This window comes from Lepidochelys kempii, chromosome 3, assembly GCF_965140285.1.
Source record: "Lepidochelys kempii isolate rLepKem1 chromosome 3, rLepKem1.hap1, whole genome shotgun sequence".
Lineage (NCBI taxonomy): Eukaryota > Metazoa > Chordata > Testudines > Cheloniidae > Lepidochelys > Lepidochelys kempii.
In genome coordinates this window covers 1,514,102-1,537,825 of record NC_136382.1, presented here as the reverse complement: position 1 = coordinate 1,537,825, position 23,724 = coordinate 1,514,102, and the positions used below count along the sequence as shown (strand labels likewise).

General features: G+C 50.7%; 1 protein-coding gene across 2 annotated transcripts in view; it reads left to right on the top strand.

The window, feature by feature from the left end:
- The first annotated feature begins 7,535 nt into the window (after positions 1 to 7,535).
- TMEM214 (transmembrane protein 214) overlaps positions 7,536 to 23,724 on the top strand; it is a 37,874-nt gene continuing 21,685 nt past the window's right edge. Inside the window, exons 1-5 of one of the 2 annotated variants that reach the window (XM_073335447.2) lie at positions 7,536 to 7,733; positions 9,256 to 9,461; positions 13,286 to 13,436; positions 18,840 to 18,974; positions 20,446 to 20,528. In XM_073335447.2, the coding sequence (XP_073191548.1) occupies positions 7,598 to 7,733; positions 9,256 to 9,461; positions 13,286 to 13,436; positions 18,840 to 18,974; positions 20,446 to 20,528 (711 nt within the window). In that variant the 5' untranslated portion in view covers positions 7,536 to 7,597. The remainder of the gene's footprint in view (positions 7,734 to 9,255; positions 9,462 to 13,285; positions 13,437 to 18,839; positions 18,975 to 20,445; positions 20,529 to 23,724) is intronic. The other variant, XM_073335446.2, reaches the window with a different exon arrangement.

Below are 23,724 nucleotides of genomic sequence, written 5' to 3'. Positions count from 1 at the left end.
GCTCTGGGGTGGGGCCAGGGATGAGAGGTTTGGCGTGCGGGAGGGGGCTCAGGACTGGGGCACAGGATTGGGGTGTGGGGGGTGAGGGCTCTGGTCAGGGGTGCAGGCTCTGGGGTGGGGCTGGGAATGAGGGGTTTGGGGTGGGGGAGTGGGCTCAGAGCTGGGGCACAGGATTGGGGTGCTGGGGTGAGGGATCCGAGTGGGGTTGTAGGCTCTGGGGTGGGGCCGGGGATGAGGGGTTTGGGTGCAGGAGGGGGCGCTGGGCTGGGATAGAGGATTGGGGTGCAGGGCTCCGGCTGGGGGTGCAGGCTCTGGAGTGGGGCCAGAGATGAGGGGTTTGGGGTGCAGGCTGCCCCAGGGAGAGAGGACTCCCCCCAGCCCTCTCTTGCTGCAGCAACTCGGGACCAGGCAGGAGGAAGGGCACCTCTCCCGGCTGTGGCAGCCTGTCCATGTCTGCAGCAGCTCTGGCAGGGCCGGGCCGGGCTGGGGGAGGGGTGCCTCTCCCCACCTGTGCGGCCCTTGATGGCCTGCTGCGCGGCCACGCGGCTTCCAGGGAATTCAGCTGGTCGCCAGTGCAGCGCTGCTGCACAGTCACAGGAGCAGACTATGGCATCACTTGGATCCCGGGGCACCTACTCGCCCACAGACCCCAAAATATGCAACCGGAAACGCCTCTAGGAATGACCTGAAGTCCAGTTTCCACACCTCAGAGCTGAGCTCGCTAACCCATACAGGACACCATTTTTCTGGGCAAAGGTTTCTGCTCCACTTTGGATGGGGCAGGGGAATAAATACTAAGGCTGGACACAGGGCTGGTGTCTGCTGGAGGAAAAGTCACGGGGGCAGCCTGGGTGTGAGCAATTGTCTGGCCTCTGCAGAGCTCAGCAGGAAGCCTGATTGCACTAGACATGCCCTAGACGGTCGGTCCTTCCAAGGTTAGTTTGTCTTGCTTCTGGTGGGGAGCTCAGTGCACAAGACATGGAGGTTGGTAGAGCACTGAGACCTCGCTGGATAGGTCTGTTTTCCTTCTCTCACCCCGGCTAGCTCCTAGCCAACCAGGCATGGGACAGGCACTTGCTTCATTTGCCAAACTGTCCAAACAGAGCGGCTCCATTCTACCTCCCTGGCATTGTGAGGCTCCCTGTTTACACACCAGGATGCTCCAAGCTTTTGAATCATCACAGCCCCAGAGATTTGGCTCTGCCTGGGGTCTCGGGCATGTCATGCACCCTGGGATATGGCCTTAGCAAGGGCAGCGAGAGCGAACATAGCTGCAGCAGCAGGATAACAGGCCCTGCAGCCTTCTTGCAGAAGTGACGACTGTTTCTTTTTCTGGGGAGACTCTGGGCCCTCTGCTATGGAAGGGGGGATTGGGGAGGAGGCATGTTCAAGGAATACCGAAGTAAAGTAGCATCTTATCAAATGGATCACTTGATGATTGCCTGTTCTGTTCATTCCCTCTGGGGCAACTGGCATTGGCCACTGCCCCCTATAAGTAGGGGCATAGCGAGCAGATCGAGGGACGTGATCGTTCCCCTCTATTCGACATTGGTGAGGCCTCATCTGGAGTACTGTGTCCAGTTTTGGGCCCCACACTTCAAGAAGGATGTGGATAAATTGGAGAGAGTCCAGCGAAGGGCAACAAAAATGATTAGGGGAATGGAACACATGAGTTATGAGGAGAGGCTGAGGGAGCTGGGATTGTTTAGTCTGCAGAAGAGAAGAATGAGGGGGGATTTGATAGCTGCTTTCAACTACCTGAAAGGGGGTTCCACAGAGGATGGCTCTAGACTGTTCTCAATGGTAGCAGATGACAGAACGAGGAGTAATGGTCTCAAGTTGCAGTGGGGGAGGTTTAGATTGGATATTAGGAAAAACTTTTTCACTAAGAGGGTGGTGAAACACTGGAATGCGTTACCTAGGGAGGTGGTAGAATCTCCTTCCTTAGAGGTTTTTAAGGTCAGGCTTGACAAAGCCCTGGCTGGGATGATTTAACTGGGAATTGGTCCTGCTTTGAGCAGGGGGTTGGACTAGATGACCTTCTGGGGTCCCTTCCAACCCTGATATTCTATGATTCTATGATTCTAAGACAGGACAGTGGGCTGGATGGACCCTTGGTCTGACCCAGTATGGCCGTTCTTATGTTCTTAAATGTTGACCCTAGATATCACCCATCTCTCTAGCAACCCCCATTTAGTGCAGGACAGACTCATGCAGTCCGGTAACTCACATACTACGCACCTTTTGACTTGTGACTTGATCTTGGTATTTTTGTACCCCAGGGAGAAGTCTTGTAATAGCAGCGGGTTCTGACCCTTGCAGACAAAGACAAAATGGGACCCAAATGCTGGAATTTGAACAGTAACTCACACCCAAGAGTTATACAAGAGTTGTCTCAGGAGCCCGATGGCCCGTCAATGTCAATTTTTTTCAATCAGTCTTGGAACACTGGGGAAGTTTCAGAAGACTGGAAAAAAGCTAATGCTGTGTCAATATTTAAAAAGGGCACATGGGATGACCTGGCTAATTATAGGCCTGTCATTCAGACACTGATCCCAGGCAAGATAATGTAGCAGCTGATACGGAACTTGATTAATAAAGAATTAACAGATGGTAATATAATTATTGCCTATGAACATGGTGTATGGGAAATAGATCCTATCAAACTAACAATTTATTTTTTTATGAGATTACAAGCTTGTTGGATAAATGTCATAGTGTTAATGTAGCAGACTTCTCTAAGGCGTTTAACTTGGTTACCACATGACATTTTGATGAAATAACTAGAATGATATAAAATTAACCTGGCCCACAGTAAGTGGATTAAAGGCTGGCTAAATGATAGGTCTTAAAATGTAATTGTAAACAGGGAATAATCATTGAGTAGGTGGGTTTCTAGTGGGGGGTGCTGTAGGGATTGGTTGTAGGCCCTATGCTAGTTAACCATTTTTTCAATGACCTGGTAGAAAACACAAAATCACAACTGACAAAGTTTGCAGATGACCCACAAATTGGGGGAGTGGCAAATGATTAAGAGGAGCAATCATTGATATAGTGATCTGGATTGTTTTAACATTGCTAAATGTAAATGCACACATCTAGGACCAAAGAATGTAGGCCGTACTTACAGAACAGGCAGGGGCAGCGAGTTGTATGGACCCATGGTGCCCAGGATCCAGCAAATTTTGGGTATCTGGCTGGTGAATCTTGCCCATATGCTCAGGATGCAGCTGATCGCCATATTTGGGGTCGGGAAGGAATTTTCCCGCTCCCAAATATGGAAGAGGCCCTGGGGGGTTTTCGCCTTCCTCTGTAGCATGGGGCACGGGTCACTTGCTGGAGGATTCTCTGCACCTTGAAGTCTTTCAACCATGATTTGAGGACTTCAATAGCTCAGACATAGGTGAGAGGTTTATCGCAGGAGTGGGTGGGTGAGATTCTGTGGCCTGCACTGTGCAGCAGGTCAGACTAGATGATCATAATGGTCCCTTCTGACCTTAATATCTATGAATTCAGGGCCTGGGGCCCCGGTTCCACCAATGTTTGGGGTCGGGTCTCTCCCCCGGCCCCGCCTTCTGTCCTGGGCAGCAGGCGGCTGCTCCCTGCAGCTCCACACTGTGCTCCCTCACCAGCTGCTGCCAGCTACAAGGGATCGGCGCCGGGGGCAGGCTGAGTCGGCTGCTGTGCCTGCAGAGGAAGGAGGGGAGGAGGTGCATGGCAGCCCCCCCGCCCCTCGGCAGGTGACTCTGAGTCAACTCGGGTGTGGGGGGAGCTTATCCTGGCTGGACCTCCTGAGCAGCAGCCGGGGGGCTTGGGTGAGTGTCGTACCAGGGAGGGCCTCCCCTTCCACTCCCCCCGGAGCTCGCTGCTGCCAGCAGGGAGAGGCCTGGGGGGAGTCCTCCTCTCTGGTCCCCCACCCTAGCCCCAGGGTAGCCTTCCTGCTCACCCCAAACTCCTCATCCCTGCCCCAGCCCCATGTCCCCTGCCACACCCCAACCCCCTGACCCAGCCCAGAGCCTGCACCCAGTACCCAAACTCCCTCCCAGAGCCTGCACCCCTCCTGCACCCAAGCTTCCTCCCAGAGCCTGCACCCCAAACTCTCTCCCGCACCCAAACTCCCTCCCGCACCCAAACTCCCTCCCAGAGACGTAGGCAGGTGAGGGGAGGGGTGGGACTTGGACCCATTCTGGGCACCAACAAAAATTATACAAACCTGCTGTGACGAAGTGGGACTGTTCTTAATGTCCTCTCTGAATACTGTGTGGGTGCCTCAGTTTTCCCTATGCAGTTCTTAAGTATCTAGGTGGGGGGATAAGGGGGTGTGATTGTTGCAGAGCCCTAGAGGGCCAGTGTGATGGTGTCTGCACAGAGAATGGCAACTCACCCTGTCTCCTGGCAACTGATGGCCTGGGGCCCTCCTCTGCAAGGTGTCAACTGAAGGGGTTGGAGAACAAAGAGATCAGGTGGCCTCCTGGCCCGGGAAAGAGACAAAGGCCAGAGGAGGGGCAGGAGAGTTGAAGTTTGGAGCTGGCTGGGGAAATGGTGGGAGGCCCGGATGGGGGTCTGGGCTTCCTGGCCCCCAAGATGGACCTGACTGAAGGGTCCTGTTCTCTGCACCTACAAGCTCTGTGTTAGACCATGTTCCTGTCATCTAATAAATCTTTTGTTTTACTCGCTGGCTGAGAGTCACGTCTGACTGCAGAATTCGGGTGCAGGACCCCCTGGCTTCCCCAGGAGCCCACCTGTGCAGACTCGCTGTGGGAAGCGCATGGAGGGGCAGAGGATGCTGAATGCTCCAAGGTCAGACCTAGGAAGGTTGAAGCCGTGTGAGCTTCTTGCCCTGGAGACAGTCTGCTCCCAGAGAGGAGGCTCCCCCAGAGTCCTGACTGGCTTCATATGAGTAGTTCCAGAGCATCGCCCCTCAGGACAGGGGACTATATCCTGGGCATCTTGAGACTGAAAAGGATTTGAGGTTTGTGGTGGATAATCAGCTGAAGATGAGCTCCCAGGGCAACGCTGTGGCCAAAAGGGCTAATGTAATCCTGGGATGCATAAAACAGGGCAATCTTGAGCAGAAGTGGAGTGGTTATTTTACCTCCGGATTTAGTTCTGGTGCAACCACTGCTGGAATTCTGTGTCAAGGTTTAGTGTCCACAATTCAAGATGGATGTTGATAAATTGGAGGGAATTCAGAGAAGAGCCAAGAGAATGGTTAAAGGATTAGAAAACCTGCCTTATAATGATAGATTTAGGGAGGCACTCAATCTATGTAGTTTAACAAAGAGAAGGTTGATCAGTAATATCTAGATGGGAAGAAATATTTGATAATGGGCTTTTCAATCTAGCCGAGAAAGGTCTAACAAGATCCAAGGGCTGGAAGGTGAAGCTAGACAAATTCAGACCAGACATAGGGTGAAAATGTTTAGCAGGGAGGATAATTAGCCATGGGAACAATTTCCCAAGGGTCATGGTAGATCCTCCGTCACTGACGATGTTTCAATCAGGATTGGCTGTTTTTCAGACAGATCTGCTCTAGGAATTATTGGGGGGCAGCTCTCTGGCTGGTGCTCGGCAGGAGGTCAGACTACGATCACAGTGGTCCCTTCTGGCCTTGCAATCTCTGAACCTGAACACATTCGTACTTGGAAACAAGGTGCAGATTTTTAACAGCACGGGGAATTAATCATTGGAAAAACGTACCTAGGAAGGGCGGTGGATTCTCCATCTCCTGAAGTCTTTAAATCAAGACTGGATCTAGATGCCAGCTCTCAGAGAGGTGATGGACTGGATGCAGGAGGTCAGACTACAGGATTAACAGTCCCTTCTGGTCTTGAAATGTCTGACTCGTGGGAAGATGCTGCAAACCATGGGGGCAGTCAGCGAGAGCAGTAGATAACCTTGTTCCATCCTGGAGGGTTCAGCAGCACGTTACAGTCTGCGTGTACCAGACAGCTCCTGCCAGAACAGAAATGCAGCCACCTCTGGGGTGGAATGTAGCAGCCGTATAACTGTGCACAGCAGAGCTGCATGGCCATGCTGGAGAGGGAGTGCAAACAAAGCTGGTATTAAATGGAAGCTGTGAGGGAGATTCAGAAAGACTGGCCAGACTCTGGCCGGCTCCTTGCTCTTGTGCCAAATACCACAGGCTAGTTGGTGAGCGTAGGCATTCAGGCTCTCACTTCCCCCAGCAGGGGCGCAGCCCCTCCTGAGCCAGCAGTGCCCCCATGGGCAAGGGGAGAGGTGAGGTGGGGAAGGGCCACGGGGGGTGGAAGGGGAGGAGATGAGGGGTGTCCATGCAGAAGGATTAGAGCTGGGTGGTCAATGAGGGGGAGCAGGTGGGGGATGGGACACAGGGGATCATTGAGGGGGAGGGTCAGGGTTGAAACTTGAGGGGGGAAAGGGTGGGTATGTGAGGGGTACTGGGGGGAGAAGCAAGATGAAGGAGAGGGCGGGTTGCTGGGTGTGTGTGGGTAGGGGGGTCAATGGGGGGTGGGGGGAAGTGAGGGGAGCTAGGTGGCGGGACTGGTAGCGTGAGGGTGGGTTGGCGGTAAGGGGGTCAGTGCGCGAGAGTGGCTCTGAAGGGAGGGGGGACTGGGAATGTGGGGGTGGCCTAGAGTGAGGGGAAGGGGCTCTGGGGTGGGTGGGAGTGAGGGGGAGTTCCTGGGGGAGGGGCTCTGAGCTGTTGGAGGTGGGGGGAGGGGGCTCTGGGGGAGGAGCTCTGAGCTGCCTGGAGTGGGGGAGGGTCTCTGAGCTGTCTGAGGGGGGGGAGTGGGGGCTCTGGGGAGGGGCTCTGAGGTGGGGGGAGGGGCTTTGAACTGTCTGAGGTGGGGGAGTGAGGGGAAGGGGCTCTGGGGTGGGTGGGAGTGAGGGGGAGTTCCTGGGGGAGGGGCTCTGAGCTGTTGGAGGTGGGGGGAGGGGGCTCTGGGGGAGGAGCTCTGAGCTGCCTGGAGTGGGGGAGGGTCTCTGAGCTGTCTGAGGGGGGGGAGTGGGGGCTCTGGGGAGGGGCTCTGAGGTGGGGGGAGGGGCTTTGAACTGTCTGAGGTGGGGGAGTGAGGGGAAGGGGCTCTGGGGTGGGTGGGAGTGAGGGGGAGTTCCTGGGGGAGGGGCTCTGAGCTGTTGGAGGTGGGGGGAGGGGGCTCTGGGGGAGGAGCTCTGAGCTGCCTGGAGTGGGGGAGGGTCTCTGAGCTGTCTGAGGGGGGGGAGTGGGGGCTCTGGGGAGGGGCTCTGAGGTGGGGGGAGGGGCTTTGAACTGTCTGAGGTGGGGGAGTGGGGGGAAGGGGCTCTGGGGGAGAGGCTCTGAGCTGTCTGTAGTGGGGGGAAGGGGCTCTGGGGGCGGGGCTCTGGGGTGGGGGGGAGAATGGCCCCTCCCAAGCGGAGACAGCCACTGCTCGGCCCCGATTGGTCCACGTGAGCGAGGCCGGGGGGGCGGGGCAGAGACGTGGCAGGGCGAGCGCGGGGCCCGGGGGCGCGTCCCCGCGCCGGCGGCCAATCAGCTCGGGCCGTGGCGCGCGCCCCCACCCCTCCCCTAGCTGCCGCGGGCGCGCGCCCTGGCTGCGCGCTGACTCGGCGGGCGCGGCGCGCGGTGACGGGCGGCCCCATGGCCTCGGCGGGCCCGGCCGGCGCGGGGCGCTGGGAGCTGGTGCGCAGGGGCCGGGGTCGGCGGCCCGCGGGGGGCGCTGGCGGGCGCAGGGCGCTGCAGGAGGCCAACAGCGGCCGCCTGCTGCCTTCGGCCTGTGAGTGGGGGCGGGGCGGAGACCCCCGGGGGGGGAGCGGGGCTCAGCCCCCTCCAGGGGGGGTGCGGGCGGGGCGGAGACCCCCGGGGGGGGGAGCGGGGCTCAGCCCCCTCCAGGGGGGGTGCGGGCGGGGCGGGGCGGAGACCCCCGGGGGGGGGAGCGGGGCTCAGCCCCCTCCAGGGGGGGTGCGGGCGGGGCGGAGACCCCCGGGGGGGAGCGGGGCTCAGCCCCCTCCAGGGGGGGAGCGGGCGGGGCGGGGCGGAGACCCCCGGGGGGGGGAGCGGGGCTCAGCCCCCTCCAGGGGGGGTGCGGGCGGGGCGGGGCGGAGACCCCCGGGGGGGGGAGCGGGGCTCAGCCCCCTCCAGGGGGGGAGCGGGCGGGGCGGGGCGGAGACCCCCGGGGGGGGGAGCGGGGCTCAGCCCCCTCCAGGGGGGGTGCGGGCGGGGCGGAGACCCCCGGGGGGGAGCGGGGCTCAGCCCCCTCCAGGGGGGGAGCGGGCGGGGCGGGGCGGAGACCCCCGGGGGGGGGAGCGGGGCTCAGCCCCCTCCAGGGGGGGTGCGGGCGGGGCGGGGCGGAGACCCCCGGGGGGGGAGCGGGGCTCAGCCCCCTCCAGGGGGGGTGCGGGCGGGGCGGGGCGGAGACCCCCGGGGGGGGGAGCGGGGCTCAGCCCCCTCCAGGGGGGGCGCGGGCGGGGCGGAGACCCCCGGGGGGGAGCGGGGCTCAGCCCCCTCCAGGGGGGGTGCGGGCGGGGCGGAGACCCCCGGGGGGGGGAGCGGGGCTCAGCCCCCTCCAGGGGGGGGTGCGGGGCTCAGGCCCCTCTCGGGGGGGTAGAGCGGGAGCGGGTCTCAGCCCCCTCCAGGGGGGGGTGCGGGCGGGGCGGAGACCCCCGGGGGGAGGAGCGGGTCTCAGCCCCCTCCGGGGGGGGGTGTGTGGGCGCGGGCGGGCTGGGGGGAGGAGGGGGGCTCAGGTCCCCCTGGGGGGCAGAGCCAAATTTGTGCTGGAAATGGCCCACCTTGATTATCATACACATTGTAAGGAGAGTGATCACTTTAGATAAGCCATTACCAGCAGGACAGTGGGGTGGGAGGAGGTATTGGTTCATGGTCTCTGTGTGTATATAATGTCTTCCGCAGTTTCCACGGTATGCATCTGATGAAGTGAGCTGTAGCTCACGAAAGCTTATGCTCTAATAAATTGGTTAGTCTCTAAGGTGCCACGAGTACTCCTTTTCTTTTTCCATATTAAATGGTGACTTGCCGTGCAGCCTCTCCCACTGCCCAGAGCTCAGCCCGGGGGGAAGGAGATGGACTGCAGGGCCAAGACTCTGTACAAGGGAGATAGTGGTTTGTTAAGGAGCTGTAGTCCCTGGCTTGTAAAAGTTTTATTCACTTAATACTGGATTTGCTTTTTTACGGGGTCTTTTTTAGCTGATGTGCTTCATCCCAATACATCCGCTTGTACTTGAGCGGCCTCTACGGTCTCAGCCGAATGGATCACTTCCCTCTGTTTTTCTTATTTCTAGTGCCCATCACTACATCAGACACCATCTTTGAGCTGGGGTTTGAGAAAACCGTGAAGAAGCAGAACAAAGAGCAAGTGCCTCCAGCCCCTGCCCCTGAGCAGCATCACAAAAAACAGAACATGGGGAAAAATGCTAAAAAGTCAACTGCAGTTGATGCAGGACTCAAGCAAGGCAAATTCCGAACACTGGAGGATGCACTGAAAGCTGTGAGTTTTATCTCCTACTATTGAAGCAGAAGGGTGTAAAGAGCAGTGCATCAGCAGTCAGGAGTTTATAGATGGGCCTGCTCATTTTAACTCATCCTGGTGATGTCACAAGAAGCCAGGTCCAGAGCTGCCGCAGAGCTTAGGGCGCCCGTAGTCTCCAACCTCAATGTTTGTTTCAGAATCTGAAGAACGGCATTTCATTTGTGTAAATTAGAGCTGTCAGAGATGTATGCATTAATGTAATTAAATGCCAGCTATTTGCTCAGTGCTGTCTGACACACAAATATAGTCCTTTGCTTGGGCTTCTTAGCTTCCAAAATTCAAACCCTGATGAGGAAAGATGTACTGGACAATCCGTAGGAAAGTGTTCTCTTCGTTTCCCCCCCTTTCCATCTTACTTCTACTACCCACTGTTAAGGTTGGGGTGGGGAAGGCATTTGACTAATGTGTGCCACAGGGGCAGGTTGCATGGAAGAAGTGAGCCCTGAAGCGGTTTTTGAGGGGTATGTGTTGGGTATGGGGGCAAGATGGCGTATTGGGACTGAGGTTTTGTTCCGTGTATAGGAGAAAATAGGGTGGTGGCACTGACCGTTCTCAGCAAGCAGTTCACCACCCTGGAATACTGTGTGCTGGGACCTGTTATCTCCAGGGTTTGCACCTTCATGTTAAAGACCAGGGTGGGCATGGGCCATGTTGTAGAAATCTGTGAAGCTCATGTTAAGAAAAGCAAGAAGGTGAAATGTGGGAGTGGGCTGAAAAGGGGTCCGGAAGAATGCAGGGGGGCCAAAAGCATCATGTAAGGGAAAACGACAAGTGGCGAAACGTGTCTCTAAAGAGAAGTTCTGTGATCTCACAGTAATAAGAAAGGTCAGAGGATGTAAAGGGAAAACAGCTTTTGGGAAAAGCTTGCGGGTAATTTAACTGGATGGGAGAAGCAGAATGTAAAAACCGAGTACACAAGAATGTGAAGGTTTCTGAGCTCCCGCCTCCTGTGCTGTTCTCTCTGTTGCTCTTTTATCGTGGGGATTCGGATGCTGCCCCTGGTGCTTTCAGAGCTGTAAGAGATTGCTTGTCCAGACTAGTGGGGCAAATTGTGATGCCCAGACTACCCGTGTGCCTTGAGGAGCAGCATTCCGTTCTGTGCCAGTTCTGGAAAGTGCCCATCTTACCGCTTCCTAGAATTCAGATTTCAGAGGCTGCTGCCTTTGATGTGTCCTAGTCCTCACTGAGCCAAACTAGTATTTTGCTATTCACCGTTGCACTGTCTGAATAAACGTCTCTGCAGAGCAGTAGGGACTCTTTGGAGTTTTAATATACTATATGTATTGTATGACTTTTAGATCAACCTTTGGACTTTTGGATAATTTAAGCACTATGCCCGGATGTACAGACACTCTTAACCTGTGTATTATATAATTTTAACATTAGCTTTAATAACCTTTTTAAATCTTGATAGGAAAATGGTATAGGGAGTGTACTGCCTCTGTCCCAGTATCATCATTCTAGTGCCCCCAGTGCAGATGAGGTGAGATGGGGGCACTCCCGGCTACTGTCTTGGTGTGTCTAGTGCCATTCTTGGAGGTCACGTTGATTATTTGAAGTGAACATTGACTTCCTTTTTAAAAAAACCAAACATCTTGTTGCTATGCCTGGCCAAAGCCCAAGCTGGGACTTTCTTTTTGTTCTGTGTTCGTACAGCACCTAGCCCAATGGGGCCTGGCCCATGACTGGGGCTTCTGGGTGCTACTATAATCCCAAAAAGAATGAGGAGGACTTGTGGCACCTTAGAGACTAACAAATTTATTTGAGCATAAGCTTTCGTGGTCTAATGCCCACTTCATCAGATGCATGCAGTGGAAAATACAGTAGGAAGCTAGATATATACATAGAACATGAAAAAATGGGGGTTGTCATAACTCTAACAAGACGAATCGATTAAGGTGGGCTATTATCAGCAGGAGAAAAAAATGTTTGTAGTGATAATCAGGATGGCTCATTCGAACAGTTGACAAGAAGGTGTGAGTAAGAGTAGGGGGAAATTACTGCTAGAATGTTTGTCTGCCTAGGTGCTTATACAGCGCCCATTGGCGTGGTACCTGAGTGTAGACTGACTCTTAGAAAAGCCAGACAAGGATTACATTGAAGCTTGTCATGGGATAATGAAGACTTGGTGCACCAGCTGTCTGCTGGGCTCCTGTATTCAGTTCCTTCTCTTTAATCTAGGTTCTTATTCCATGCTCATCATAGGGGTGTCTGTTACATTTCTGTTGGAGAAGGACGTTACCATTTACATTCGATTTCTGGTTTAAGCCAAATTCACGTTGTGCGTCAGTGTTAATTGTTGGTTTCAGAGTAACAGCCGTGTTAGTCTGTATTCGCAAAAAGAAAAGGAGGACTTGTGGCACCTTCGAGACTAACCAATTTATTTGAGCATAAGCTTTCGTGAGCTATAGTGAGCTGTAGCTCACGAAAGCTTATGCTCAGATAAATTGGTTAGTCTCTAAGGTGCCACAAGTACTCCTTTTCTTTTAGTGTTAGTTGTGTTTGTGTTTTACAAGAAGGATAGACGTTAGGCGTTAAAAAGAGCAATCCAAACCAAATGAGTGTGTAACGGGATAAATAGCCTGGCTTTTAGAATGGAATTCCTAATAGAAGTTAGGAAGCTTACATGACTGGTCCCTGGGGGTGGAGTGAACTAGTGCACAATGATCCAGTAATGTTTCCGGGCAAACAGGCCCTCTTGGCTTTGGGTGTGTTTACAAATGTAGCAAGAGATGGTCCCTGCCTTGAAGAGCTTCAAATCTAATTTTAAAACAAGATGTGCCAAATAGGTAGAGGGTGACAATGATAAGAACGTATCTTGAAGTAGACTAGTTATTGGCCCAGTGTGCTGGTTCTGGGTCGTTCAGACAAGCAAGGAATCTTGCTATCCAGTCACTTCCTACCTCCAGGTCTCTGTGCAGGTTGATGCCCCAAAGTGCACTGATTCTGATACAAATGCAGTTGTGCGTAGTGGTAAGTGTGGACAACTCAACATGGTTGACTCTCAGACTGCTTGGAAAAATGCAGCTACGTACTATCTCGTTATCTTCGGATTATGCCTTTGGTAACACCTGGTTTTCCCTTTGCCAGTTGGTGGGGATGCACACAGTGAACCAACTGGCTTTGTAATTGAAACTTAGCACATAGTTCTGTTGCTGCAAAAAATAGTTGAGTCCAGCTGTGACTCCCTTTCAGCTGTTGGCTTGCCAGTGCTAACAGGTGCATACGGTGGAGAAAACACATTTTAGTCACCAGCTCTGACTTTCATATTCATGGGGAGCAAGAAGGGGCAAGTTCTGCACAGTCTCTTTTCGGTTTAGAGCAGCGTTCTATTTTTATTTGCTTTACTGAATTTCAGTCTTGCTATAAAAATCTGTTCAGTTCTGGACAAGTGTTCAGGTCCCTGCATATTTTTTTATTCTTCTCTTTGGGCTCAGCATCGGCCTTTACCGGTTTTAATAGTTTCTATGTAAAGAAACAAAACCAGATCTTGTGGATCAGTATCACTGCTGCTGTTCCTGTAAGGATGCAAAGGGTCGGTGAGTGGGGGAGCAGTGAAGGTCGCGGCCCTAGGAAGCCTGTATGTCCTATATTGGAAATGCAGGGCTCTTCTTGAACCAGTACAGATGGAAATGTAGTTCAACTGTCTTTTTACACAATCTTCCTGAACTAACTTATATTTCAGATCTCACTCTTCCATACTGAGGGTACTTAGGATTCAGATCCATTCTCTGAATCTCAGATTGAGATTTTATACCATGTTCTTTGTGTGTCTTTTACAGCTTGATTTGACAGAACTTCAGAAGGAGCTGGATAAAAGTCAGAACGTGTTTCCTGAGAACCCATCTGTGTGGGTTAAAGACCTGGCTGGATATCTAAACTACAAGCTGCAGACCCCTCGGAGCGACCCCACTCTCAGCCAGCATACTCCTGGTCAGTGACTCTTTAAAGAACAAACTGTCCAGTGTGAAATGCTTGAGCGGCACGAGGGCAGTAAAACCTCATTCTGGTCGCCGTGCTCTGCTCTTGCATGTTGCTTTACAAACACTGATGCCAGCCTGATAATACAGACATCTTGGTCAGTTCTGATGTGCCCTTGAGCTAGGTGCTTTGAAGACACACACACTGAATCTATGCTGGCAAAAATGGGCCCATAACTCAACACCCATGGGTGCACTCAGAAGAGGAGTTGGAGTGGTGGCACCTGCGGTGTAAACAGAACTTAGGCATTTTTACCGCTCTGCTGTCTAACCCTGCTCCGAGCAGGTCTGCGTGACATGGTGCTTGAAATTAGCCCACCTACTTAATAGCTAGTGGTCTAATCATCACCATAAGGAAACTTGCTAACTGTAACGTTAAGATACAGGTCTCGTTTTAAACCCAAATTGATCCCTTCCTTATAAACCTGCTCCCATTTTTATCCCTGCATATTTATGTCTCAGAGGAAAAATTTTGAACCTGAGGTTGAGTTAATGCACAATATGCTAAAGAAAACCAGTGCTCATCAGGGCTGTAGTTCTGTTGTCCCTCACAGGCACAGATCGTGGTCCTGGCGGGTGAGAGCACAAGATGGTGTATTAGTTGGTGTCTGCAACAGACCATCAAATCACAGCAGGGAACCAGATGACCACTTCCTTATGCACCTGTATATAATGTGTAGGGGGAAAAGGTGCATAATCACTTGGGACTTTAGTTTGAGTGACACCTGCGGGAGGCCTCAAGCTACCAGTAGCCTAACATCCTTGGAATGTCTCAACAGTACAGATGACAATTTCCTAACCCAGAAAGTGTTGCAGCCAACCTGGGGAAAGAAATTCTGTATTAGACCATGTCCTAACAGATAGAGAGGAACTGATCACCGAACTAAAAATTAATGGTAGCTTAGGTACAAGTGGTCATAACTTGATCACATTTAGAATGCACAACCAGCATAAAGTCCAGACCAGTAATATACATACTTGGTGCTTTAATAGGGCCAGTTTCGCAAAGCTGAAAGCAATTACGAGCCAGATCAGTTGGGAGGAAGAGTTTAATCAGAAAAATGTGAACGATAATTGGGAATCATTTAAGGACACTTTACTAGATGCCTCCAAAGGCACAATCTCACAATCGAGGAAGAAGGCTGTGCTGTTTCAAAAATTGATCTGGTTTAGAGGGGAAGTGAAGGCAGCTATAAAAAAAACAAATAGAAGAAAGGGGAAGTTGACAGTAATGAATATAAATCAGAAGTTAAAAATCGTAGAAAATTGATCAGGGAAGCCAAGGGACACAAGGAGAAATCTATGGCTGCAAAGTTCAGGACAATAAGGCGCTTTTTAAATATATTAGGAACAAAAAGAATCCTGACAATGGTATTGGTCCACTACTAAATGGAAATAGTAGAATTATCAATAATCATGCAGAAGAGACAAAACTGTTCAATATATATTTCTGTTCTGTATTTGGGGGAAAGACACATGATATAGTCTCATCATATGGTGATGATAGCACTCTTTCCACTCCACTGGTATCTCTGGAGGATGTTAAACAGAAGCTACTAAAGTCAGACTTTTTAAAATCAGTGGGTCTCGATGATTTGCGTCCAAGAGTTTTGAAAGAACTGGCAACTAATGTTGATTTTTCAGTAAGTCTTGGAGAACTGGGGAAGTTCCAGAAGATTGAAGAAAGGCTGATGATGTGCCAGTTTTTAAAAGGGTAAATGGATGACCCAGGTAACTATGGGCCTGTCAGGCTGACATTGATCCCTGGCAACATAATGGAGCAGCTGATATAAGACTATTAATAATAGGGTAATATAATTAATGCAAAACAACAAGGGTGTATGGAGATCAACCCTGTCAAACTAACTTAACATCTTTTTTTGATGAGATTACAAGTTTATTTGATCAATATAATAGTGTTGAGATAATATACTTAGACTTCTCTCTAGGCATTTGACGGCACCCCATAACATTTTGATTAAAAAACTAGATTGATATAAAATTAACACTGCACACATTAAATGGATTCAAAACTGGCTCACAGATAGGTCTCAAACTGTAATTGTAAATGAGGTGTGTGTAGTGGGGTCCTGCCGGGATCAGTTCTAGGCCATACGCTCTTCATCCTTTGAGTGACCAAGAAGAAAAGCATAAAATCATCACAGACAAAGACTGCAGATGACCCAAAACCTGTGGGTGTGTGGTAAATATTTAAGGAAACAGGTCCCTGGTTCAGAGCTATCTGGGTCTCTGCTTCCTCCCAGTTTACGAAAACAACGTGTGTTTTAATATGGCTAAAAGCATATATCTAGTAACAAGAAATGCAGGCCATTTTTACATATTACATATAATCAGCTGAACATGATCTCCCAGTGTGAAGCTGTGGCCAAAAGAGCTAATGTGATCCTGCATAAACGTAAATCTCCAGTAGGAGCAGAGAGGTTATTTGATCTCTGTATTTATCATTAGCGTGACTGCTGCTGGAATACTGTGCCCAGTTTTGGTGCCCACAGTTCAAGAAGGATGCTGATAATTTGGAGAGTGGTCAGAGAAGAGCCATGAATATGATTAAAGGACTAGAAAACCTGCCTTATAATGATAGACTCAAGGAGCTCAATCTATTTAGCTTAGCAAAGAGAAGGATAAGGGGTGACTTGATCACAGTCTAAGTATTTACATGGGGAACAAATAGTTGATGGGCTCTTCAGTCTAGCAGAGAAAGATCCAGTGGATAGAAGTAGAAGCTAGACAAGTTCAGACTGGCAATAAGGTAAATATTTAACAGGGAGAGTAATTAACCAGTGGAACAATTTCCCAAGGGCTGTGGTTGATTTTCCATCACTGACCATTTTTAAATTAAGATAAGCTGTTTTACTAAAAGATTGGCTTTAGGAATTATTTTTGAAGTTCTCAGGAGGTCAGACTAGATCAATGGTCCCCAAACTATGGGGCACGCCCCACTAGGGGGGCGTGGAGGAATGTTTAAGGGGGCGCGGGGGAACGTTGGGGGGGGTGGCGGAGTCCAGGCCAACTCTCATGCGGGGAGGGAGCGCCCCTGGCCCCCTCGTCCCCCTCTGGCCATCGGCCCCAGCCGTGGTCCTAGCCCTGGCTCCCAACCAAGGCTCCTGGGGTGTGTGTGGAGCATGGACATGGACAGGAGGGGCACAACGTAAAAAGTGTGGGGACCACTGGACAAGATGATCCCAGTGGTCCCTTCTGGCCTTGGATGTAGGAATCTGAGGACTAAAGGAGCGGAGGGCTGAGTATGTTGACTTTGGCCTTATCTATGCTAGGCTTGCATGACATTTTTGGTAGTGGCTACTGCTAGCTCAGCAGCACCAGAGGAAACCTAGAGACTTGGTTCCAAGCAGCCACTGGATTTTAATCTTTAGATTTTAAAGCTCACTCTGCATATGAGCCGTGTGCTGGTGCCCATCTGTTTCAGATCCTTTGCATGTGCGCACATTATACAAAGCGAAATGTTTTTCATTTAAAAAGTAGCTTTTCCTCAGTCAGCAGGCTTTTGTGTACCTTGAGGGTGGAACAGAATCATAACCCTTATCTGTGACTGTGCAGATAAAGCATGGGCCACTGCTTAATTTTGTGTACTTCTGTAATCTGACATCTGCATACGCCAGTTAAAAAGTCACAGTTTTCACACATGGCAGAGAACTGACAAATTAGTGACTTTCCTTAATCCTACCTGCTCCCCAAGAGCCTACATTTTCTCACCTGGTCTTCTAAAATTGGGCAACAAAGTTCCTGTGTGGCCGTGGCTCTCAAACGTTTTGTTTTGGCAGCCCCTCTCAAACAGCAAGCCTCTGAGCGCGACTCCTCTTATAAATTAAAAACACCTTTTTCTGTTGAACACTATTTTAAATGCTAAATTTATAATCCTGTTCAAAATGAATTTACGTTTTCTCACCGCTTTTAAATTGAGACTAAAACACATTTTTATTGAATGATTGTTATAAGCATAAAACTTACCTTGTTAACTAGTTACTTTTTAATACTGGGGAGGGCTCAAAGAAACTTGGTCGATATCACTTTTCGCAGCAGACTTAGCACCCTGTTACTATCTTTACCTCTGCGCGGCTGCTGACGGAGGCTCATCCTACAGAACTGGGCAGCCCGGAAAGCAGCAGCCGCGCAGAAGGAAGGGTGGGAATGGGGCACTAAGTCTGCTGTGAAAAGTGATATTTGTATGTTTGTTAGTCACTTTTCACAGCCTCCCAGCTGCCTTCGGAGATAGATGGCTGGAGAGCGGGGGCTGCTGGCTGGGTGCAGGAGTGCAGAAGTAAGACTGGCAATGCCACACCATGCCACCCTTACTTCTGTGCAACATTTGATATTTGTGCTGTGGAGTTTGGCTCGGGGGGGTGGGGGGGAAGGCAAATTTGGAGTGGCTATTGCCCCTGCAAGGGCTGCCCCCCAGCACCGCCCCTGCCTGTGTGGCTGACCGTTAAATTATAAATTACTTTTTTTTGCTGATCTCAGTGTTCTGATTGCTCTGCGTTTAATGCAGCTCGTCAGCTGCTGAACAGTCAAGCCCTCTCATGTTGTCTCAGTCCCACTTCTTTAGTCTCAAAACAACAAACCTGCGCGCACGATGCTCCAATCCCCAGAGTCCAGTTTCCTTAAGGTGGTGATATTACAAACGTATATTTTGTTCAGGAACAATGATCGCTGCATCTTATGGTTGCAATACTTTCTGAAGTAAATGCGCTACATGGCGATGGAAAGGTGTGTGTAACTTTCTAAAACGCTAGATTTAAATGATATATTTTATAGCAGTTGCTCTCTTTTGTGCATATACTTGTGACCCCCTTCTTAATAATCGAGCGACTCCCACCTGCAGTTTGAGATCCCCTACGGTCCTTGCTAACTCACTTCTGGAGCACTGCTGATGCCTGGGAAACTGCGATTTAATCATAGGACAGCATGACTTGCTCCGGTGGTGGTTCACTGTCTACCTGGAAGCAAGAATCTGAATACAAAGGTCTCTGTTCATCCATCGTGAAAGGGACAATTGTAAAGACAGATTATTTGCAGGAATCTCTTCTGCTTTATGCATTGCCAAACCACCGAGTTTCGTTCCTGTAGATTAGAAGACAGAGACAGCACCGTGATGTTTTGTCCCCCAAATCCCACGTGACTCCGGTGAAACCAGCAGTTAAAAAATAATCTTTTTATTCCTAAACTCTGCACGCTTCCTCTGGCGTAACTGAGAATAGGAGTCGCTTATTGACCCTGCATTGCACATGTTCCCTTGAAGCCACTTGCAAGCTTTTATAGTAGCATTTATTAATGTGGGCCCATGAAATTCCCTCACACTTGTGTGATCTTCTGACTCCAGATTACCCCTACAGTCTTGTGAACAAGGAGCTGAGAAGCATCATCAAGTCCCTGCTAGTGAAAGCCTCCAGCGTGCTGGAGCTCTTCTTCGATCACTGTATTTATACGATGTTGCAAGAGCTGGACAAAACTCCTGGTAAGAGCCACCTGGACCAGGGCCCGGTCAGTTCAGTATCTCTAGGCTATGGGTACTGCCTATGTTCAGTCGTTCCAAGAACGACTAGAACAGGAGGCTCATTCTCAGGCCCAGCCTAGAGGTAGTAGGTTTGAGACATTCTGGGGCTGAGGAAGGTTTTGAAGCGGCAGGAATCTCTCGCTGTGTATTTCTGTTTATCACTAGCCACTACCCTAACAGCTTGTAGGCACTTGTATGGTAAAGCATGCAGACTGCTGGGGGGAAACCCATTCTGATTGATTTGCATTTCTGATAGTTGCAGCTCAGATTTGGGCTCGGTAGGACCGTAGCAGGGAGGGAATTCCTGAGCTGAGAATGCCTCATGGAAAATACCCTCCTCCCAGCCCCTTTTTTCCCTTGTATTTTTGGCACACGCTTTCAACAGCAAGCCTAGAGTGATCATTATACGATGCTTGCTTGTTTAAGTAAGAAAACCACGAACACGTGACCAGTGTGTGAACTGATGCTGTCCATTTGTGACTCTGTGGGCTGCCTAAAACAACAGCTCTGAGAGGTGTGAATTGCCCCATTTGTCTCAATGAGTGTTAACTCTGAAACCTAAAGATACCATAAATACCAACATTAACTATTTCACTGCTGATCATTTTAGCAGAGCCATTCCGCTAATGTGCTGACCTCATAATCGGAAAGAGCTTCCTGTGCTTCTTCCACCTTCACTTTTTAATTCACAGGGAGTTGCCACTGGTTCAGTGCTGCAGCGTGGCTGCAGTGTGCACAACTTGTGATCATAGTGAAGCACTAAGGAATGAATGAGCTGCTTCTCATAACCATCACCAGCCACTGTCTTCCTGCCTCCCCCACCCCCCGTGTCCCTTTTTAATTTAAACCAGGATGGGGTTAGCCCCAGGCTGCTCCACTGAGTTACCCCGTGGCAGTATCTGTCTGGGAGCCAGCAGAAGCCACCTCTGCATTCCTTGGAAGCCTGGGCTAGGCAGGAGGTTTTTCTGCCTGGAGAAGCCTGTTTTCTTGGAAACTTGGGTGACTCAGTTGTGGAGTGGTTGGGGCAGGGGCTGCTGGGGATCACCACAGTGGGGGTGATTATCTCTCAGGGGTGGGACTGTGCTTCCGTTCTAACAGAGGCAGTTGTGTGCTACCAGCACAGCTGAGAGAGGAGGGAGGGACCCAGAGTGGGAATGGAAAGCAAGGAGGGTGGATAAGAAAGAAGTGGACCCGAAAGCATCATGCTGGGCCCCACCTCTGTTATGAAAGGGTTAGTGAGCAAAAGGGAGTGCCGCTGGATGCGGGAACGGGTTGTGTGAACCCAGCTGGGTGTGCCGTTTGGGGGTGTGTGTGGGGGTAACCCTTCAGTTTTTGGACATTGTAGGGAGAAGAGAGATGTGTTTAAAAGCAACATAACCTTCAAATGCTGGGACTCCAGCTTAGTCTGAGCCTGGTGTGGCGTGTTTTGCAGGGGAGTCGCTGCATGGATACCGGATCTGCATACAGGCAGTGGTGCTGGACAAGCCTAAAATTGCAACCGTGAATCTGGGCAAGGTGAGCTGAATGTGTGTCTCCAGCTACTAGGCTGGCCTGTTCGTAAAACCAAACAGCGGTTCCCCTCCTAACAAGTGGGTCCTGCTGGTCCTTCAGAAAGATCTCTTGCTTCATGAGCCACAAGGGATCTGCTTAGCTTAGTGGAGAAAGCCATGAGCCTTCTGAGCACCCCCATATGCTGACCAGCATGCATAGAACATACTGATGGATCATTCAGATAGAGCAGTGGGTCTCAACCAGGGGTATGCAGAGGTCTTCCAGGGGATAGATCAACTCATCTAGATATTTGCCTAGTTTTTCAACAGGCTACATAAAAAGCACTAGCGAAGTCAGTACAAACTACAATTTCCTACAGACACTGACTTGTTTCTACTGCTCTATATACACTATATGCTGAAATGTAAGAACAATATTTATATTTCAGTTGATTTATTTTATAGTTATATGGTAACAACAAGAAAGTAAGGTTTCAGAGTAGCAGCCGTGTTAGTCTGTATCCGCAAAAAAGAATAGGAGGACTTGTGGCACCTTAGAGACTAACCAATTTATTTGAGAATAAGCTTTCGTGAGCTACAGCTCACTTCATCGGATGCATCCAGTGAAGTGAGCTGTAGCTCACAAAAGCTTATGCTCAAATAAATTTGTTAGTCTCTAAGGTGCCACAGATACTCCTTTTCAGTACTGGTGGGCTGTGATACTTTTTTATTTTTATGTCTGATTTTGTAAGCAAGTAGTTTTTAAGTGAGGTGAAACTTGGGGGTACGAAAGACAAACCCTGAAAAGGGTACAGTTGTCTGGAAAGGTTGAGAGCCACTGAGTTAGAGTATTCCTGACAGCTGCCTTCCCAAGAGGGATATGGTCGGAAAATTTCCTGAGGGTAGAAATAGCCCACAATAAACAGGTGGATGTTAGTGCCTCCTGCCCAGATGCTAGAGTCACAGTAAATAACAGGTACCACGTTTTGCCACTCCCTTGAAGAATCTCATTCCTGTCTAGTAACCTGTTTCCCTGTTAGAGGTCACTGCACTCTTTTATCATAGAATCATAGACAATCAGGGTAGGAAGGGACCTCAAGAGGTCATCTAGTCCCACCCCCTGCTCAAAGCAGGACCAATCCCCAATTTTTGCCCCAGAGCCCTAAATGGCCCCCTCAAGGACTGAACTCACAACGCTGGGTTTAGCAGGCCAATACTCAAACCACTGAGCTTTTCTCTGGGCTGGAGAGAGTGGAGAAGGAAGTTTACCTGTTAGCTTTGCTTATTGGTATTAATTAGTGATGAGATCCACTTTTTTAATATCACACTTGTTCAAAGCAAACGAACGCCACTGACTTTGGCATGTGGGCCATGCAGTCACTACGGTTGTGCCCTGGGCTGTGGCTCTGCCTTGTGCCATCCCATTGTGCTGCTGACTCTGCTTTTCTGGCCCATTATAGTTTGAACCCTGTGTTCCTGTGGCCCAGAACAAACCACAATTTCACTTTTATGTGACCTCTTGTGGTTTGTTTTAATTAATTTCTGGCCAGAAGAAGAGAAGGCAGGAGTGGATGGGGCCCCACCTGTGAGAATTGGATGGCATGGCTGAGTTCTGGAAGGCCACACTCTGGAAAACCTGGAGTTAGCTGGATGCTGTGAGCTTTCCCTCTTTTTGTCCCCCCATAAAACTGCTCTTTGGCCCGGCTCTGAAGGTTTCTGTGAGCCGCTATGGAACAGGCAGTTTCTTTAATGAATGTTAAAAAATCCAACCCCCAGGCCTCCACACTGACTCGCTCGGTTTCACTTTGGGACACAGCTGCCTGAGCTGTCTGCCCCAGCTCCCCATGCTGCGCAGCGGCCGGGGGAGGTCACTAAGGCTCCGTATCGGCAACAACCGGGCTGACAGGTGTTTGAGACGGACCTTTTTTCTGACTGTAAGTGTGCTCAGAAAAGTGAGGGGCCAATGGCACTAACCGCGGAATCAGGCGTATTGCATCCTGGGGCTGTGTGAGCTTCTCTCATACGCTGTGCACCTGCTTGCAAGAACTAGGATACTGGGAAGAAACAGTGGCCTCTTGCCGCTGCTCCTGGAAGGGTAGGATTGCTCTGCACCCATCTTTGCCTGCTCTGTTCTCTTTGTCTCTGTCCCAGCAGACCCCCTTAAGAGATGTCTGTCCACACCTGACTCCCTCTTTGGTTTCCAGCTTAGGTCTTTTCTTCTCTGCTGCTCTTCTCTCTTGGCTGCTGGTTGCAAGGTGTTAACGTCCCTTGGGGTTTCCATTGAGTCTTCCAGATTCTCCATTCACATGAGTGTATTGGAGCGAGTCCTTGTGAAAAGTCTGCTTCCAGCTAGGTGATGCCTACGCTACGGGCGTGACGGTGGCACGGCTGCAGCACTGTAGCCATGCTGCTGTGGCTGCAGAACGGGTTATTCAGTTGATGTGTCTGTCTCCCCGCGCAGCAGTAGCTCAGTTGACGGACGCATCCTTCTGTCGCCCTAGTCACGTCTATACCAAGGGTTAGGTCAGCTTATCTGACGTCGCCCTGACACCCCTGAGCAGCATCGTTTTGTTGAGGAAGCGTAGACCAGGCCTCAGTGTATATCACTACCAAGTGCACAGGGCTTCCGAAGCTGGCATATGGATCATAAAAACATTACAGAAAATTCCCACATTCGTTGCATAGGCATCACCCAAGAAGCATCAGTTATTCTGCCTGTAGTAAGATGAGGCCCTGAAACATAAACCCTTGGTATTAGAGACCTGGTATGAGGCCTGAACTAAAGTAATGGTCAAGACTTTGCTAACATAAAGCAAAGTTAAGTTGTGAGCCAGAGGCAGGCCCTGCTCATAAAAGCTGGCAAGAAGGCGGCTGCTAATTGCACATATACACATCTTATCTTCAGGGATGCATCTTATATACAAGTACAGACCAGTTACACATCACTCCTGAGGCATCGAGGTACAACCCCTCTGCGTGTTGGGGTGCTGCCTCTCTCCTGGTACGTGTTGGTTTGAACAAACAAGTCTGTCCATCATATTATCCTTTTGACCCTGTCTTTAGGATGGGTCAGCCTGTTCCTCATTATCTCTGTGGAATGTGTTCGTACCGGACCGTTCTGGTGCCATCCTGGCCCATGTTTATCCTATTAGTGCTTGATCCCCTATAGATATGTGTATACATCCAATTAGCAGCCTTCTTCTTGCCAACTTTTGTGAGCA